At 62.0% G+C, this 19,520-nt stretch overlaps 1 protein-coding gene across 1 annotated transcript in view; it reads left to right on the top strand.

Moving 5' to 3' along the window:
- The window catches only part of PMFBP1 (polyamine modulated factor 1 binding protein 1), a 353,820-nt gene that overhangs the window by 329,392 nt on the left and 4,908 nt on the right, over nucleotides 1-19,520 (top strand). Inside the window, exons 15-25 of the mRNA XM_065416399.1 lie at nucleotides 2,527-2,685; nucleotides 4,421-4,504; nucleotides 5,499-5,666; nucleotides 6,698-6,877; nucleotides 7,712-7,879; nucleotides 8,545-8,628; nucleotides 9,368-9,535; nucleotides 17,408-17,530; nucleotides 17,700-17,826; nucleotides 18,415-18,572; nucleotides 18,789-19,035. Of these exons, the coding sequence (XP_065272471.1) occupies nucleotides 2,527-2,685; nucleotides 4,421-4,504; nucleotides 5,499-5,666; nucleotides 6,698-6,877; nucleotides 7,712-7,879; nucleotides 8,545-8,628; nucleotides 9,368-9,535; nucleotides 17,408-17,530; nucleotides 17,700-17,826; nucleotides 18,415-18,572; nucleotides 18,789-19,035 (1,666 nt within the window). The remainder of the gene's footprint in view (nucleotides 1-2,526; nucleotides 2,686-4,420; nucleotides 4,505-5,498; nucleotides 5,667-6,697; nucleotides 6,878-7,711; nucleotides 7,880-8,544; nucleotides 8,629-9,367; nucleotides 9,536-17,407; nucleotides 17,531-17,699; nucleotides 17,827-18,414; nucleotides 18,573-18,788; nucleotides 19,036-19,520) is intronic.

The following is a 19,520-nucleotide window of genomic DNA, read 5'->3' as shown; positions in this document are numbered from 1 at the left end:
GCTAACCTCCCAGGCCACCCTGGACCCCGCGTCCCCCTGAAGTGCAGGGCCCCCCAAAGTGCAGGGCCCAGGGCGGTTGCCCCGGTCTGTCCTATGGACATTCTGGGAAGCACCAGACTCCCTGCTAACCCCCCAGGTCGCCCTGGACCCTGTGTCCCCCTGAAGTGCAGGGCCCCCCAAAGCACAATAAGCCCAAACATTAGTGGAGCCAGGCCCACTTTGCTAAATATTGATGGTGCACGGGTACCATGGGCCCATATAACTCACCGCCTGTGCTCACTAGGTCTGTCCCTCACTTCCCCTTGGACCTCGGAGCAAGTGTATCCAATCTTGACTGACAGCTCAACACCTCCTCCTTTTTTCCCATACCTGTCCTTTCAGAACAAGCTATAGCCCTCAACGCTGGTCCTCCAATCGTGGGTGTTGTCCCACCAAGTCTCTGTGATGCCAATTAAGTCGTCATTTTCTTCATCTATCATGACTTCCAGTTCATCCTGCTTGTTCTCCATACTCCTTGCATTTGTAGAGGCATCGAAGATATTTTGCTTTTCCTCTTGCCTTTTTAATGCAAGTTGTGATTTCTAGTCCCGTCTTCAAAAATTACCCCTTCCCTTTGTCTCCGTTACTTGAGCTTAGATGCGCATTGGCCGGATTTTTGTCACCATCCCTAAGTTAAAGCTGTGCTTATCAGGTTAGTCAGACAATGACCAAAGATGCTCTTCCCAGTATTGGATAGATGGAGCCTATCCCAGCACAGTAATCTACTTCCCTGGAACATCAGCTCGTTGTCAAAAAAGCCAAAATGCTCTTGCCAACACCACCTGCCAGGGCCAGCTCCAGGCACCAGCCGACCAAGCACATGCTTGGGGCGGCCAATCTTGGGGTGGCGGGGCGGCGCTTGGGTTTTTGTTTGTTTGTTTTGTTTCGGCGGGGCAGCGCTCAGGGGTATTTTTGGGGGGGGGGTTCGGCGGGGCGGCGCTTGGGTTTTGTTGTTGTTGTTTTTGGTTCGGCGGGGCGGCACTTGGGGGGGTTGTTTTTGGTTCGGCGGGGCAGCGCTTGGGGGGGTTGTTTTTGGTTCGGCGGGGCGGCGCTGGGGGGGGTTGTTTTTGGTTCGGCGGGGCAGCGCTTGGGGGGGTTGTTTTTGGTTCGGCGGGGCAGCGCTTGGGGGGGTTGTTACAGCAGGGCGGGTTTTTTTTTTTTTTTTTTTGCTTGGGGTGGAAAAAAAGTTAGAGCCGGCCCTGCCACTTGGGTAGCTATGCATTTACTTCCATGATTCAACGGTCCCTGCCCGGGCTTCTTCCTTCAACAGGGAAGCTAGAAGAAAACCCCACTTGCACCCCAAACTCTTTTATCCTTCTTCCCAGAGCCACGTAGTCTGCAGTGATCCGCTCAAGGTCATGCTTGGCAGTATCATTGGTGCCCACATGGCGAAGTAGGAAGGGGTAGCGGTCCGAGGGCTTGATGAGTCTCGGCAGACTCAGTCACATTCTCCAGGCAAGCATTACATGGACTGTATTTCATTATTCCCCCCGACTATCAATGGGGAGCCCCCTTTTCAAGCAATTTCTCTTAATATTCCAGTGTTAGACAATGTGATTGTCTGGATAATGTCCACTACACTTAGAAGACTCTAAGGGATTTTGTTTGTTTTCTTTGTAAATGATTGTTGCACCCTAGAAGTGAGAAGAATTGTAGGGCTCTAGAAAGAAGAAAGCATGTTAAAAATAGGCTTTCTTCTTCCTAGAGCCCTAAAATTCTTCTCACTTCTAGGGTGCAACAATCATTTACAAAGAAAACAAACAAAATCCCTTAGAGTCTTCTAAGTGTAGTGGACATTATCCAGACATTCTTTGACTATATCTAACCCTTTTCACATTGTTCGAGGCTTGCCATTGCATATGAGACTTTGCATTAGGGGAACCGGACAAATTAGTCACGTGGAGAGATGACTATCTGGTTCAGAAGGCAAACGAGCATACAGTGTGTAAGTTGAGGTGAGTAGAGAGAGAGAGAGAGAGCGGCATCTGGAGGTCTCAGGAAGTTTGACCTCTGGAACTCTCACTGGTTTTGGGGCACCAGCCGAGCTAGTCCTGATTGGTTTAACCCTTCACTTTGGTTTTTTTCTCTTCTCTCGTTCTGTATAACACATGGGAGACAATCGGGCGCTCTGCACGGGAGAGGGGGCAGGGGCTCTCCGTAGCTACACTCAGCGGTGGAAGGCTCATCCATAAGTGAGTTATGGGAGTCTTTGGTTTGAGAAACTAACAAGAGTTGGAAAATTCCTCAACAAGCATCAGAGCTGTACTTCCCTGGGAATGGCGTATTTTAGCTTTAGCTTAATTAACGCTCCCCAAAGAGGATGTCTTGCCTGGGGGATGGGCCTGTTGACTCTCATTGGAGAGGAAGCTGGGGTGTGGATATGCATGAGGGTGATTGCCACTGGATAGCTAGATGGGAGTAGAGAGAGAGAGAGATTGTCAAGACACATGTTAATGCCTGTATCTCTTACACCTCCTTGTCCCCTAGATGAGCAGGCAGCACCAGACCATCCGGGCACTGGAAGAGAAGCAAGCCCAGCTGCAGGCCCAGTGTCACCACCTGGAGGAGGAGACTGGCTTTCTGCATGCCAGGCTGGAGGCCCAAGGCCTGGTGCTGGAGAATGAGCAGATGCTGGTAACCAGCCAAGTGAGCAGTGCTGGCACTGGGAGAAAGGATGAGCACTCCTGCTCTTTGCAGCAGGGACACATGCGTTCATTTTCGCCATCCGGCTGCCATCTGCCATGGCGCCCAGCTCCCTGGGCTGGCACAGCTGATCGGGCAGAACCTGGGAGGCGTTGACATTACGTTGTGCCCTCCAATGCGCAGAGTTTTGCATTTAGCAGCATTGACTGGCACCTGCCATCCGCCAACATCCCTCAGTCTGCTCTAGGCCTGACTCACCCGAATCACTTTCAGTCCTCTGCAAATTGAAGGTGTTAACAGGAAAACGAGAACCAAATTGATTTCAGCCACCGGCCTGACCCGCCATCCCTCCCAGCTGCCACCGTGCACTGGGCTCCCACCCTCCACTCCTTCCCTGGTCGCCTTCAGAGAACGTTTCCGGGGGAATTCCGGCCGGCGCTCTCATGACGCCAGCAGCAGTTTGTAAGTTTCCCTGCTGCAGACACTGGGTACGTCTATACTTACCCGCTGGTTCGACGGCAAGCAATCGAACTTCTGGGTTCGATTTATCGTGTCTTGTCTGGACGCGATAAATCGAACCCGGAAGTGCTCGCCGTCGACGGCGGTACTCCTGCTCGGCGAGAGGAGTACGCGGAGTCGACGGGGGAGCCTGCCTGCCGCGTCTGGACCGCGGTAAGTTCGAACTAAGGTACTTCAACTTCAGCTACGTTATTCACGTCGCTGAAGTTGCGTATCTTAGTTCGAATTGGGGGGTTAGTGTAGACCAGGCCACTGCCACAGCGTCTCCCCAGGTGCCAGGGCTGAATTTCTAATGGAAAACACTGGCAGGAACCAGTCCCTTTGTCCTGAGATGCCCTTTGTGCGTCCTGGTAAGAGCAAAGGACACCCCCTGTGTGCACCCTTCCTGCCACCGGACTGCCATCAGGCTTCAAGGCACATTGCCACCGGGGAGCAACAGGCCAGTGCAGCCTCTCATGGCGGCAGGCGGGCTGCTGCTAGGGCGACGGCTTCCGGGTCCCACTCCCGCAGGGACGGAGACAGGGTCTGAGGAGCCGTTACTCCTGTCAGCACTGAGCACCAGGCAGCCGTGGGGGGAGCTCCAAGTGCTGAGGACTCACCCTGGCTGGGGAGAGGCTGAAGCAGGAAGGCCGGTGGACGAGGCCAGGTTTGCGTTCACAGCTTCATTGGCTCTCAGACAAGAGACTGTCGTGCTGTGGAGCTGAGGGCGCAGATCGCAGGCAAAGCCTTGAAGGAATTAACAAGCCAGCAGGAAAGACCCACAAAGACTAGAGTGTGTGGAACTGCTGAGCTAAGGGTCCCCGCCCTGGCCACTGATGGGAAGAGCTACTGCGCAAGTCTCACCAGGCAGCGCCCTGCCAATGTGCTCCCCAGGCCCCCCCGTGCCCTCTCCTGAAAGCCCTCTTGTGCTGCCTGGCTTCGCGCGAGGCATCTGTGCACGGTTGCCCTCACCCCAGCCATCCTGGGGGCACTTTATCCCCCACTTTGTCAGGCCCATCACTTAGATGGGTCGCTCCTTGGGGCAGGGGCCTGTCTGCCGTGGGCCAGCTGGGGAGGGGAGAAAACCCCAGTGCTTCAGCCAGATGAAACTGGACTGGGCAAAGCACCAGAAAAATATGCCAGAGGAAACAATCCAGCACCGCCCCGGGGGACAGACTAGATGGGACCTATCAGCACTTCCCAGCTCTGATGTCTGGATTCCCCTCTGGGCTCTCCACAGTTACACCACAAAGAGGAGCAGGTGGAGACGTTAACGAGAGACCTGCTGAAGGCAAAGGTTGAGGTGCAAGCAGCTGAGCAGAAGGTACATGTCCCTCCCTCCCCTCTGGAGGATGTGGGCTGGGATTGCAAGGGCAGGCAGTCCTCCGCGTTCTCTTCCTTTCTCCCCCATCACCTCTTCTTCACGCTTGTCTCTCTCCAAGAGCCAGCAGGCCTGACGGGGAGGCCCTCGGGAGCGGGCGCCCCCACCTCTCTGCGGCGCAGGCTTGGGGTGAGCTCCTCCCTTAACATCAGGAACTTCTCTGGCTCTCCCCCCGCCCCACTCGCCACTGAGGCCCTGTCTGTACGCTCCAGCCGGAGGCACTCAGGCTCCTGTAGGACACCTTCCGATGCAGCCTGCAGCCCACAGCCCGAGCGGGTTACCGGGGTTGGGGCTCTCCTGGGCCATTTCCTGGCTGATGTTAAGCCCTGTCCCTGCCTTGGAGTGCCCAGCCTTTCGCAGCCTCCCTTTCCACATGGGCACCGTGGGTATTGCAAACGTAAGCGACATATACTGTGCCTGCCGATAAGTGGATTGCACCATTGCACCCCAGGCCAGCAAGCAGCGTGGGCTGTGCAACTCCAGCCTCTCTCCTCTTGCCCCCAGCTCTGGGGCTCCTAGTTCTTTTGCACCATGGTCCAGAGTGAGAGAGCCCGCACTGCTCAGGGCTCAGTCCTGACCCCGGGAGCAGTTTTCCATTCAGCCACTCGCTGGTCACATGGAGGCAGATGCTCAGTTCACCTGCGTGCTTTGCCAGGCGCAGGCTTCTGCTTGCAGCAGGTGCAGAAGGCCGTTGGGTAACGAGGCTGGTACCAGTGGGTGCTGTGTTAGGTGCCCTTCCCCTGCCAGCCCCCACCTCCAGCGTGACCCGCGGGAGAACCGCCCAGTCCTGGGGGGGGGGGGGAGGCTGAGGGAACCCAGGCTCCGCCTCATGCTGTTATCGTGGGTGCACCTCCTCCCGCCTGTGCTGCCAGTTCAGCAGGAGGGCAGGCGAGGGGGGAGAGGGCTTCTGCTGACATCTGTGTGGTTTGTGGGACAGGCCCGGCGCTGGGAGGACACCATCGGGCAGCTGAAGGATAGCCTGGCAGCATCCCAGGTCTCGCAGGAGGCAGCCGAATCCAGAGCCCAGCACAAAGAAGAGCAGCTGCAGGGTTTGCAGAGGAAAGGGCAGTCACTGCACCAGGAGCTGAAGATGGCGCAGAGAGAGGTACCCCGCCTGGAGCCTGCCTGCCCACTGCTTAGCACCTCTTCCCTTTGCACCATCACTGAGTGAGAACCTACATCTGCTGTCTCTTCCGCCTTCTGCTCTCCACCCCTCCTGCTTGCTGCTAGCGCTGGCAGGATTGTCGTGGGGGGGTCGCTCTGGCTGAAGTTTCAGGGAACCTTCTAATTTCACACACAAAGGGCATGGCAGAGTCTTGCCTGGCACCGTGTTGCCAAGCTGTGGGCAGTGTCCCAGATCGCTGGGCAGAGGCTTCTGGAGCAGGCACTGTGCCGTATGGCTCCCATTTTCATTTTGTGTCCCTAGCATCCCTCAGGCTCCGCAGCATGCGGGCCCCAGGGCTGGGGCTGGTGGAGGGCGATGATGCAGGCCGCGCTGGCAGACGTGGTCAGTACTGCGAAGCATTGCTGATGCTGCAGCGTTGCTGTGCCTGGAGCCCTGGTGCCAGCGGCATTAGCAGCCTGTGCAGTGCGTTCATTCTGCAGACCTGACTGGGTTCGGTGGCGAAGGCGCTTGGCCAGGTTCATTGTGGTTAGAGGTGCACTAACACCTGGTGCACACAACAATGGTACCAGCTCAGTCAGCGCACCAGGCTGCCATCCCCTTGGCAAGTACAAAGATACCCTCCTAGGACATCTCCTTTCATACCCTGATCCAGACAAGTTACGTCACACTCTTGACGTGGTTAGTGACCACCCTGCTCCTTGTACCTGCCTCCATTAGCCTGTCAGCCCCTGCTGGTCCTTTGGAGGGTCGGGTGTTCTTGTCCCATCTCTTGGGAATGCATTTACACAGCTACGTGAGACATCTGCACCATCCTCGCCGGTCAGGAATATGCTCCCTTGGGTAACCAGTGCCTGGTGTGTTACTGTTCTGCCCAGGCCTGCTCTGGCTCACACTGCAAGTTATGCTTCCTGCTCCAGCAAGGCCTAAAGCAGACTGCCCCAGGACAGGCCCAAAGGACAGCAGTGGCCACCAGCAACATGCTGAGACAGCCTCTTGCATTGTTTCCCCAGGCGGCCCAGCTGGAGGCGCTGCTGAGCACATCGCAGCTGGAGTCATGCTCCCTGAAGAAGGAGCTGCAGAGGAAAGACGAGGAGCTCCAGCACCTGCAAGAGGAGCTCCGAGATTCTCAGGAAGCACTGCAGGGTGCTAGGCAAGGGAAAGAGGACGTCCAGAAGGAGTCAGAGACCCAGGTAGGCCCCAGCTTAGGCTCAGGGAAAGAAGCAGACCCTGAGCCTCCATTCAGTCGTGTCTGTGCTTATGCACATGGCCAGCTCATGCGGCTTCCTTGGAGTGGGGCGAGTGGGAAGCGTTGCTGGAACTGGTGCCACACCCGACCCCGATCCTGCCTGTCCTTCCCACTCGGCCTGGAGGACAGAGGGGCGCGACCAAGTGGCATTGCTGCAGGACCAGGAGAGAGGGGGTTGCAATCAGCACCGGGGTGACCATTCGCTTAGTCCCCACAGCTTGCTCCCTCCCTGCCTGGCTCAAGGACAACTGGCAACCCAAGAGCCACGCAGAGCCCCCCTTTCCTCCTGTCCCTCCAAGGTCCGTGTCCTGGTGCCCTGCCCTCTGACGGAGGGGCCCGTTGTTCCAACATGGATCCTGGGCACATCCAGAGCCCCTGGGCCTTCCCATTGCCCTGGGCTAAGGCAGGAGCGTGCAGGTGGCAAGAGCTGTATTGGCGAGATTGTCTCAGGCCGAGGGTCCAGCACCCGGGAGCCGTCTCCCTGCCAGCAGCCTGTCTTGGGCAGTTCCAGGAGTCTTTGCTCCTTTCCCGTGCGGGCCACCTGCATTTCCCATTCATTGCCCAGCAGGGCCTCGCCTTGGCCAGGTAAAGCAGCAGCATTAGCAATGCCTCCAGGTGTGACTCTCCAAAGCAGCACTGCGGGGCTGCCTGCCCCATCTCCCCAGCGCTCCATGGCTCCTTTAGCCTGGGGAGCTGAGCGGGAGCTGAGCTGAGCTGAGCTGGGCTGCGGTGTCTGGGAAGCTGGCTTTGGCTCCAGCTGTTCCTTTCCTCTGCCCAGCTGCTGCAGCGTGACCAGCTGGTGGAGCAGCAGAAAGCGGATCTTGTGGCAGCCCGAGAGGAGCTCTCCAGGTGCGCAGGGCAGCTCGCAGAGCTGCGCTCAGACCAACAGCAGCAGGCTGGGGAGCTGGCCGTCCTGAGGGAGAAGCAGAAGACCGCGCAGCAGGAGGTAGGCAGACAGCACCGGGAAGAGGACAACAAGGTTTTCTCTTCCTCCAGACCATCCTGGGCAGGCTGCTGGGTGGGGGTTTCTCCTGCTGTCCCCTGGCCTGGGGTTTCCTAGATTCACCTCGCCTGAGCGTCCCTTTCCGAAGGGCAGCGCCTAGGCCACCTCCCAGCTCTTGGAGCTCCGATGCTTTGAGCTAATTGCTGCTGCTATTTTGTTGTCTGTCTCCCTGCCAGCCCTGCCCCCGCAGGCTGCCTTCCTCCCCACACGGCCCCCCAGGCTGCCTTCCTCCCCCCACGGCCCCCCAGGCTGCCTTCCTCCCCCCACGGCCCCCGCAGGCTGCCTTCCTCCCCCCACGGCCCCCGCAGGCTGCCTTCCTCCCCCCACGGCCCCCCAGGCTGCCTTCCTCCCCCCACGGCCCCCCAGGCTGCCTTCCTCCCCACACGGCCCCCGCAGGCTGCCTTCCTCCCCACACGGCCCCCCAGGCTGCCGTCCTCCCCACACGGCCCCCCAGGCTGCCTTCCTCCCCACACGGCCCCCCAGGCTGCTGGAGCCGGGCAGGCCGTGCTCTCGGTGGAATGTTTTCGGAAGCGGGGTTCTAAGTTCTAAGCATTATCTCCAGAGTTCCCATTGCGGGAAGGCTGCGTTACCAGCCATGGGCTTTGCAGGTGTGCAGCCGTGAGCAGACCATCGGGAAGCTCAGCGGAGACCTGAGAAGCGCTGAGGAGGAGCTGGCGCGAGCGAAGGATGAGGTGAGCTTTCAGATCTCAGCGTCTCCTGGGGCGAGGAGCTCCTTGCAGGGCTGCAGCACTGCAGAAGCGCTGGCTGTATAGTCTGTCCATGGGCTGGGGACCCATCTGCCCTGCAGCCCCTCTGCAGTTGGGGCACGGTGGGCCCAGCGGGGAATCGTCATGGTTGGCTACAGTTCCAGGTGCTGGCGCGAGCCCTGTGTGACAGCCTTTGCTCTGCAGTTCGTGCAGCCAGTCGCGAGCTGCCCGAGGGGGCTGTGTGTGGAGCGCCGCCCAGCGAGGGCCGCAGCGCGTGGCCCCTCACTGAACACAGCACTAGCAGGTCCCCCCAGGACAAATCCGCTAGTCCGTTCCCATTTCTCGCTGCCTCGGGGTAGCAGCTGGGTGTGGAGACTGGGCGAGCAGCCCCTTCGGGCCGTGCTCCAACACACGCCGTGGCCTTTTACGCAGGACAGTTGCTCTGCAGCCCCGATTTGTGTGACTCGTGTGCAGTTGGGAGCCCGGGGCGAAGGATATAAAGGGCGGAGTTGTGCAGCCACTGACCGCTGGTGCGAAGCGAGACCCGCTGGTGCGAGGGAGCCCAGCAGAGCAGGGAGGGGCTGGGGCCCCAAGTGCCATCACCCGAGCCAGTGCATTGTCGCCATGTTGTCGCTTGTGTGCGCTGAGGCTAACACATGGCGCCGTCCCACTGCCTCTGCCCTGACTGTCGGGGTCAGTGATGTGTGTTTGCCGTGCTGCCCAGGGGAAGGAGCGAGCCGCAGAGGGGAGCGGCCTGAAGGGAAAGCTCCACCAGCTGCAAGATGACGTAAGAAGCCTGCAAGAGATCTGCAGGGAGCGGGAAAAGGCCATGGCGGAGCAGACCTGCTGCATCCAGCAGCTCCAGCATGAGCGGGAAATCTGCATCGGCCAGGTGAGCGCTTGCCAGCCCTGTTCTCTGCCCAGCACTGCCTGCACATAGCCAGGGCTGCCGTGGTGTTACCCTCAGCCAGGCAACTGGCTTCCTGGGGCTTCTAAAGACAGGAGCGAGCGATGGGAGCTGTCTGGCTTTGGGAGCGTTGCCAGCCCTGGCCCTGGGTCCGTTCAGTGTGCAGACTTACCATCTCTGCTAGCACGGCCTGAGCCTCCGCCTAACACCGGTGCCAGCTTCCTCCAGGCCCTGGCAGTGCTAAAATCCCCGCCCCGCCCTACCCACCCCCTTCCCTCAAACCCCCACCTCGCCTCTTCCCGCCCCCACCCCGCCTCTTCCCGCCGCAGGTCCCGCCCCCACCTCGCCTCTTCCCGCCGCAGGTCCCGCCCCCACCCCGCCTCTTCCCGCCCCCACCCCGCCTCTTCCCGCTGCAGGTCCCGCCCCCATCCCGCCTCTTCCCGCCCCAGGTCCCACCCCCACCTCGCCTCTTCCCGCCCCCACCCCGCCTTTTCCCGGCCCAGGTCCCGCCCCCACCCCCGCCTCTTCCTGCCCCAGGTCCCATCCCCACCTCGCCTCTTCCCGCCCCAGGTCCCGCCCCCACCTCGCCTCTTCCCGCCCCAGGTCCTGCTCCCACCCCTTCTCCCAAGCCTCCACCCCCACCCCGCCTCTTCCTGCCCCCTCCCCTGAGTGCGCCCCGTCAGAGCTGTCCGTCGGTCTGTCTGGTACCGCGGCGGGGCCGGTCAGTGCTGTCCGTCGGTCCGTCTGGTACCACGGAGGGGCCGGTCAGTCCTGTCCGTCGGTCCGTCTGGTACCGTGGAGGGGCCGGTCAGTCCTGTCCGTCGGTCCGTCTGGTACCGCGGAGGGGCCGGTCAGTCCTGTCCGTCGGTCCGTCTGGGTGCTGGTCAGTCCTGTCCGTCGGTCCGTCTGGTACCGCGGAGAGGCCGGTCTGTGCACGGTCTAGGCCTGGGATACTCAGCTACATCCTCCCACTGGGGACGGAGCCCGCTGAGTGGCCTGCATGAATCTGCAGGCTGTAAATGGTTACGTCCTCCTTGGCGTTCTCCACAGAACTGGTCCCACTGCATGTTTCTGGCCTCCATTACCTTGGCCTTCGCTCAGCCCCGAATCTCATGCTGGAGCCTGTGAGAATAACTCAGAAGTGACGTGATTGGTTTCACTCCAACTTCCCAGGTCCCCTGTGGCCGGAGAGCCCGCCGGGCCAGGGTCGTGCGCGGGGAGGGGGGTGAGAACAGGGGAGCCTGAGCGTGCGTTACAGCGTGGCGCCTCGCTGAGAGCTGCCCGGCGTTGCACTGCGCAGTGTGGGACCCTGCTTGTCGGGGCTGTGTCTAGGGCCAGAAGCAGGCAATGCTAGTGGAGCAGCTGCAGGGGGAGCTCACATCCCGCGAGCGAGCCCACCAGACAGAGCTGGAGCAGCTGCGGGCCAAGCTGCAGCACCTTCAGCAGGAGCTGGACGTCTGCAAAGGGAAGAACCAAGATAATCTGAGCCACCTGCAGCAGCGGGAGTCCACGATGGAGAGGCAGAGCTCGGACCTGGAGCTCCTGCTGCAGCAATGCCAGACGCTGAAGGGGGAGGTACGGCTCCTGGGAGGGTCGCCCCCTCTCAGCAGGCAGCCCAGAGCTGAGCCCTCCTTCACTCCCAGCATGTCCCATCAGCCCCCTCTGGGGCTGGGCCACCGCCCGGGCGTGGAGCAGGGAGGGCGAGAGTCTCGAGTCAGGCACCGTCCGGGCCCCCTTGTCGTGGGTCCACAGGCAGGGAAGGGGCTGGTTCTGGTTAGCAGCAGCCCTGACCAGTGTAACTAGCTTGTGCCAGGAGCAGCCTCCCACTCCCCAGGCTCCAGCTCCAGCCCTGTGCTCAGCTGACAGCCGTGTATTCCCACATGGGGTCAGCACCCACAGCAGGGTCCCGGTGCCGCTGCGCACGGGGAGGGGCAGCACCTGGCCAGTCTGAGAACAGACCCGGGGGGAGGGGGGGAAGGGGCGGGGGAGTGACAAGGAGGACGTCCCCTGCCAGGGAGCCAGGCCCAGCTGGGGGGGAGACGCTCTGGGGAGGAGCCGAGCCCTCTTGCTTGGGAGATTTGAGACTAGACCAGTAAGGACCAGTCCTGCCCAAGCCAGGGGATGGACCGGACTGGACCTGTCCATCTCTGACTGGCCTTCGGGCCTGAGCCCTGCCTGGCCCTCGCCGCACTGCCAACACGCGCAGCGGGGCAAAGGCCGGCAGGCGGCTCCCCTGTGCTGTCGCACTCCCAGGTGTTCTACTACGAAGAGGTGGTGCAGGAGCAGGAGCGGGAGCTCTGCCTGCAGCAGGAGCAGCTCCGAGAGGCGCAGGAGCACCTGGCCATGGCCAAGCGCAAGAGCAGCTCCACCGAGAGCAGCCTGGATCTGTACAAGAAGAAATACCAGGCCGCCTTGAACAGAGCTGGCGAGCTGGAGGGCAAGGTGCAGAGCCTGGAGGAGGAGCTCCGGGACATGAGCAGCCAGGTGGGCCTGCGCCTCGCATTAGAAACAAGCTCGCGGTGCTTTCCCTTGGTGCCTTTGCCTCCTGTGGCACTGGAGGGGTTTGGGCATCTGGGCCTGGCCATGCTAGCAGGAGCCCCGCAGCCCAGCTGTGCCAGCAGGTTCCCCACAGGCTTCTTGCCAGCACAGGGCCCAGGCTGCACAGGCCCCATGGCCTTGTCTGTGCTGAGAGGTTTCCTGTGGTCGCCCTCCAGGGCTTTCTCCAGTTCAGCTGCTGGGGTGGGGGCTGGAGCGAACAGTGCCAGCGGTGTCTGCCCTGGCGCGCCGGGCTCTGGAGGGGCTGCACCATGCTCCCGACGCCTGGGATCGGAGGGGAACCACCCTGGTGCAGGGGCCACGGGAAGGCCGTTAGTGCTGCTCTCCCGTGGCTTGTGACCGTGCTGGCGGTGCCGAGCGTGCGACACGAGACTTCCAGCTCTGCTCAGAGAAGCACTGCCCAGCACTGGCCTGGGGCAGAACAGCTGGGAAAGCGCCCGGTGACAGTCGGCAGGTTGGACACCCGCTCTGCCCCGGTGTCAGGCTGCACAGACTCAGGCACAAGGCTCTCCATGGTGCTCAGTGGCCTCTGGCTGCCTCTGCTCTCCTCCCTGGGAGCCTCGTGGAGTGGGCAGCTGGCCTCCTCCCCTGTCATTCTCAATCCTTCCCTCGGAAGGGAGCCAGGCCGCAGGCAGGGGAGCTGGCCCAGCCCCCACCCCCCTGATCAGACCCACGGGTTGGGCCGGTCCTGCTGGCTGGCCCCTCTGAGAGCTGCTCCTCGTCCCTGCTGCAGATGCGGGAGTGTGATGACACCATCATCAGCCTGTGTAGCAAGCAGCTGGTTCTGCAGCAGGAGATGACGGGCAGGAGGAACCAGACGGCCATGGAGCAGCTGACTCAAGAACTTCATGCCACGCAGGAGGAGCTGTCCAGGAGCCTTCAGCACGCCCACCAGCGTGAGCAGAGCATCCAGGGCCTCCGAGAGCAGCTGGCTGCCACTCAGACCAAGGTGAGCAAAGAGAAGTGGGGCAGCTGGCCTGGCTCTCTCCCTCCCGGTGCACTGGGCAACCTGGGGCAGGGCCTGTGTGCAGGGCTGGCATGTTGTCAGTGCTTTAGAGAACATCACCTGCACGCCAGCATTCACACCCGCTCCCCTGCCCACTCACAATCACACCCCACCGCACGTGGACACGCTCACCCATTACACATTCACACACCGTCCCTCCAGAGTGCCACAGCATGCTCTGGTGGAGTCGTGTGGGACGCAGCACATCTCTGTTGGGACAAGGGACACCAGTGCTCTGGAAGCTGCACTGGCCCCAGCTGGAAACACAAGTCACGCTGGGTACCTGTCCCATTCAGGGGAGCAGTCCAGACCGGCGAGGGGCTGTCACCACCTGCCCGGCGACCTGGGGTGCCTCACAACACTTTGCTGCTGTAGCTCCCAGCGTGGGCTGCTCACAACCAGCCAGACAGCCTGAGGGTCACCCCTGAGTGGCTGTGTGTAGCCACAGCCCTGGACCAGCCCCTCTGAGCCCAGCAGCCTGTCAGCTACAAAGCAGCCACACTCTGGCTTCCAGCAGCCTTGGTTGCTACCCGCAGGGCGACCCCAGCACACTCCCAGTCCTGAATTTTCCCAAAAAACGTGTGTTCTGCACAGTCCAGCCCTCTGCTGGGCAGTTCAGGGATTAGAGGAGCTTTGACCCTCAAAGGGGAAACAGTTTGTGACTTTAACAATTCAATTTAAACAAGTTTATTTAACTACAAAGAGGTAGATCTGAAGTGAGTACAAGTATAAGCTATTAAAGTCAGCAATGGTTACAAGAGAAATAAACACAAAACACTTCCTAGTAACTAAAATTTAACAAACTAGACTTGGTTCAAGGTAAAATCTTTCCACATGTTCCTAGCAACTGGGCTGACCAAATGCTCAGGTCAGGATCCCCCCGCAGTGTCCAAAGGCTGAGGCAGAAACCAGCTCTCAATCCCCTCCTGCGTCTCTGCCAGCCCCTGGCTGCAGACAGGGAAGAACAAGAGCAGCTTGCAGAGAAGAAACGGCCACTGGAGCCCCCAGGGCAATGCCCTGGATTTCCCAGAGACCCATCAGGTGAGGGGTCCTTATCCACACCTCCTCCTGCAAAGACACTGGTCACAGAGTCATCCAGAATCAGGTGCCGCACACACCTGGACCGACTCCGGACACCAGGGACTTCGCCTCCAAAGGACGTGGCTCTTCACCATAAACGTACTCGTGAGCCGGTTCACTTGCATGGGATCCCAACCTGTCCCACAGCCCTCCCCAGAGCAGCGGCTCAGAGCCAGCACAGCTGCAATGTGCTCTACAGTGTACCCAAACAAGGAAGCATCTGCCCATCACCCCTAGGCCGGGAGGCACGCAAGGGAGGGAGGACGTGATGTCAACAGCACAGGATAAGCCCAGCTGCTGCCAGCTGTTCTTCATCTTCCAGGAGTCAGCAACAACCTGGCAGACGTCATGCACAGACAATCCACCAACCACGCATGGTCCCTGACCAGCTCCATCATCCAATCAATATGTCACTGCGGGGAGGGAATCCCATTATAGACCAGCTTACCACGAAGGATTATGCAACGTGTCCAGCCTTTTGTGCCAGGAGACATGAGCCTAGGGCCATTACACACTTTCCTCCTACCATGGGCTCAAGGGCTCCTGAGTGCACTGATTGCCAAGCGTGCCATGCAAGGCCTAGCAGGATGCTGACAGATCTCCTCCGAACGTGTGTCCCGGTTCCCATGTCACTTCCGGGTGCTCCAGACAGAGTAGCGCGGACCCAAGGGCAGGCACTCCACCCAGATCCGACGTTGCTCCATCTGACAGCCTGGGGGGTGGCTGGCAGCTCGCCAGCGGCAGCTCCCTGCAAGTACGAGACCCTGCTGCTCAGTGGGACGCTCCATGAGGAAGATTTACTCCGCCAATGGAAAAGGGGTTCACAGTGAGCCAGGGCAGGCCCCTGCACCCCAAACCCTCCACTAGACCTGGACGCCCCTTCAGTGCCCTCAAAGTGCACCTGGCAGCACTCCCGCCCCCTGCAGGCCAGGGCCGTGCCTCCCCCCCATGCTGCCCAGATGGCGGATGGGGTGAGTGTGTGCTGACCACTGGGAAGAGAGCGTCTGACATGGGATTGCCCTTAACTTGATGGAGCCGTTCGCCAGGGGCTTGTCACACCAGCTCATGCTCCACATGGCTTTGTTAGTCGCTAGCCCACCAGCCAGAAGGGCCAGCAAACAGCTCTGTGGCTGCCCTGCCTTACCCAGCACCCACGGGCCCAAGGCTGTGGTGAGCCTCACCGCACGGGTTGTCCCCCAGCTGCGTCACGCTGTCACGTCAGCCAGGCCACTACGTTCCCACGTCCTTTTCTCCGCCGGAGCCACCGGGGCCTGATTATCCTACCTTGGCAGGGCTAAGCCTTTCCTGCCGGCTCCCCAGCCCTGTGCTTTGAAGGCTCACGCCAGCTCCCCCCAGAGACTTTCCAAATGGATGATGCCGCATACATCAGCCTGCTACCCTATGGCGATGGACCACCCCCTCCAACCAGCCCAGCTCACACCACCAGAGCACAAGCTGCATCCGCCGCATGCCCCAGGGGCAGCCCCGTGTCGGCTGCTTTGCGGCGCAAGCCCGGCTGTGCCCTGAGCTGGCCGCAGGATGCGACCCCATTCGGTAGGGCAGCCGTGCACTCAGGCCTCCTCGGGCCCACTGCTTGTCAGTCCCCGCCCGGAAATGAACTGGTGACGTGCCCTGTGGTTCTGCCTGACGGTGCCTGTGTGGCCCCCACGACCCGCTCGCTGGGCCTGCCTTTCCAGAGTCCTCCAGAGCTGGGGGTCGGAGTGCGCAAGGGAGGGCTGGGTGCAGCTGCTCTGCGCTTCAGGCAGGCAAGAGGGGCCATGAACGGCCCAGGCCCAGGCCCAGGCCCAGGCCCAGGCCCAGCCCCGCCACTGATCTCGCCCACGTGGGAGCCCTGCAGCCAGCATGGCTGGCAGAGCTGCAGTTCTGTAGGGCGAGTAACTGTTCGCTCTGCGGCCGATTATCCAGGCTGACCTGGGTACCAGGAGTGTCACCTGGTTACCCCCACGGTCAGCCCCACTTGTGTGGCCGAGGCCCCTTGCAGAGAGGTGGCCGTATCGGCTTTGGCGAGGCCCCCCGTCCCGTGGCGGGTTGTTCCGCCCACCCTGTAACGGTTTGTGCTCAGCTGAGCGGGTCTGGCTTTAACGCCCAGCCCTTGGGTCGAGCCTTGCAGCCCCGGTCACGTCACCTCTCAGTCTCCCGTGGAGCCGAGCGACAGATCGAGCTCGTGAAGCATCAGGCCAGGCCTTTTCTCCCGCCCTCGAATCGTCCCTGCAGCCTCTCACAACGTGCGCAGCAGCCCAGGCGCCGGTGTTCTAGTACCCCCCCGGCATTCCCGGGCTTCCCGCACCACCGAGGGCTGGGTGGCACCTCGCTACCACCTGCCCTTAGCGTGAGGGAGCCTCGTCTGTGCCGGGCAGGGGCCAGCTCCCCGACTGCGCCAGCCCTCCCCTCCCAGCCTGCACAGGCTGCGCTGTCCCTCTGCCCCCGAGGCCTGTGAGTCGTCCGTCCCCGCCCCGTCCCCCCCGCCCCCCCAGGCGTGTCCAGCACCCGACCCTTGCAGCGTTCCACAGTACGGGACACACACACACCCCCGCCCGAGCAGCTTCGCCGCCAGGTCACCGCGCTGCTTCGCCCTCACCACTTCCCTGGGGGGACTGTGACAAGGGGCCGTTCTTTACCCACGAGCAGTGAGTCCCATGCCAGCAAGTCGCCATATGGGAACATGATTACATGGTTACATGTACAACAAAACTGTAGTAGGACTTGGCGCACCCCCCACACCTGGCCAGGGGGTGGTGCTGCCGCTCCTGAGACACCAGGTTAATTCTTTGAGCCGCATCCTTGCTAGGTTTGCCTTGCGCCGATTTCTGTGAGCGCTTGTCAGCTTTGCAGGCTTGAGCCGCAGCAGCCCCATATGCAAATAGCCGTCCCGTGTAAGACACGCAATACACAGTGGTCAGCGTCTCCTCCCCCTGCCTGACCAGAGCCCGGGTAGCGTGAGGGGTGCGTGGCGTACCGCATACAGCGTACGAACACCTGTCTCAGGCTCACGCTGTCACGCCAACCTCACAGCTGTACGCACGGCCCAGGGACCTCCGGGTGTTCCCGGCTGTTGGGGGAGGCCTCACATGCTGTGCTTTGGCACACTAGTCTATAGCCTCAGCCCCTGGGGAGTCCAGTAAACCCTCTGCACCCTGCTGCCCCTGGGCTCTCTGGGGCCCGGCCCACTGGTGTCCTGCTGCCTGTGGTTTCAGTGCTTGGCAGACGAAGAGACTCTGGTGAATGTGCAGACGGAGTTTGCCTCCTACACAGCCACTCACAGTCACGCCAACGCCAGCTACGAGAGCCAAGCCGCCATGGCAGAGAAACTCCAGCAGGTAGGACCAGCCCCCCCCATACTGCTGTCGGCAGGGAGCGCCGGGCGGCACTGAGCGGCCAGCGCCTGCCCTGCCCCAGCGCCCTGGGCCTGCTCTAGGGCCAGCCAGGCCTGGCAGCTGGCTGGCTGCCCACGGCAGTGACTGAGCTGTGCTGCTGCGTTGCGTCTAGCAGCTGAGCCACGCCGACGAGGAACGCGCCAAGCACAGCCAGCGGGCCGAGGAGTACCAGGGCCTGGTGCAGGACTTGAAGCTGGAGCTGGTGCGAGTGGCTGAGCAGAAGAACAGCGCCATGAAAGGTAGAGCAAGAGGCAGCCGCTCCTCCTGCCAGCCGGGGCCCCTGGGAGAAAGCCGCTGCCCCAGCCTGTGCTGCCCATCAGCGTGAGACTCAGCGCCACGGGCCTGCCCCCGGGGAGCTGCTCAGGCCGTGGGCTACGCAGCAGGCGTCTGCGCCAGCTGGGAACACGAGGAGCCCTGGGTGGGTGGCGGGGGGGCGAGGGCTAGGCCCGCTTTGCCTTCCTTGCTGAGCCTGGGGGGATCCCGGAGTCCTGGCTGCCGGGCAAGGTTTGTACCGGTGCTGGCGGGCCAGGGCAGCCCTGGCCTGGGGCACGCAGTGCGGGCGTCTGTGCCCAGCCCCGTGTCGCGCTGCACACAGGGAGCAGCTGGGCTGGAGCTGCCCCCGCCGGCTCCTGCTGGCAGTGTGGCCATGGCGGTGGGGGGCTAGCGGCCTGAGCACCCCGGCTGCACTGCGGTTACTGGCACTGGCCAGCCCGGTGTGTGTGCAGAGCTGCGAGTCACAGCTCCGGTGGAGACGCCCGACAGCAGCCAGCGGCTCAGGGCATCCGCAGGAGGCAGGAGCTGGCACTAGCGTGGCGCTGCTTTTTCAGCTCTCGGGAAGCTGGAGCTGGAGGTGCAGAGCCTGAGGCAGGACACAGCTGCTGAGGTGGAGCGGAAGCAGCTGGAGGTGGCCACGCTGCAGCAGCTGATCCAGCCGCTGGAGTGCAAGCTCCAGGAGAGCCGCCGGCTGTGTGTGCAGAAGGAGCAGGTGAGCCCAGGAGACGGGGACCCACAGGAGGGACAAGCCAGGGGCCCTGGGCCAACGTGCGTTCGGAGGAGAGGCTCCAGCCGCCCCCCGGGTCTCAGGCAGCTGCGGCAGCACCTGTGGGGCCATGTGGAGGGGCCTGTGGCCGTGGGGCTGTGCCGGGGGGGGGATGTGGCCCCAGGGCAGTGTCTGGCAGTGCTGCGGTCTCTCTTGGCACAGATCATACAGAGGAGGGATGAACAGCTCCGCCAGGCGCAGGCCGCCATGCGGCAGGCTCGCAATGCCCTGCAGGAGAGGGGGCTGGAGGTGGAGAAGCAGCGCGCAGAGGCCAGGAGCCTGGATGCGCGCCTGCAGCAGGCCCAGCGGGAGAGGGAGCAGAGCCAGGCAGCCAGCGACAGCCTGCAGGAGGAGATCCAGCTGCTGAGACAGCGCCTGCAGGACAGCCAGCAGCAGCAGCAGGTGGCTGGTGAGCGAGGCAGTCGCGCCCTGGCTGGGCCCTCGGCACCACCGGCTTCAGGCTCTTGTGGCTTGGGGAAGGCGGGCGAGACACGTTGCCTGCCTGGGGCATTCCCCAGAGAGACACCCCCGAGTCCTGGCAGGGCCAGTTCCTGCGCCACAGGCCCGGGATGTTCCCGCTTGGAATCTGCCAGCTGCAGGGTGGGGGTGCCCGCGTACCGCCCCCCCCCCAGTGAGTCCCACCTGCCCCTTAATCATACAGCGGGCCCCAGTACAGGGCTAGCTGACCCTGGGGGATGGCAGACGGCTGAGCCTGCCCGTTCCAGGCATCTCAGAGCCGACACCCAGGTGATGGGCTCCAGCTGCCCACGAGGCGCAGCCCCTCAGCTCTAGTCTGTGTCCAGGGCGGAGCACCGGGCCTGCTCAGGAGCAGGGATTCTCCTTCCTGCTGCCCGGCCTGGGGGGGCAGCGGCTGGGTGAGCGCGTCCCTCCCTG

This window comes from Emys orbicularis, chromosome 14, assembly GCF_028017835.1.
Source record: "Emys orbicularis isolate rEmyOrb1 chromosome 14, rEmyOrb1.hap1, whole genome shotgun sequence".
In the NCBI taxonomy this organism is placed as follows: domain Eukaryota; kingdom Metazoa; phylum Chordata; order Testudines; family Emydidae; genus Emys; species Emys orbicularis.
The sequence above is the reverse complement of the archived record's forward strand: the minus strand, read 5'-3'. Positions and strand labels throughout refer to the sequence as shown.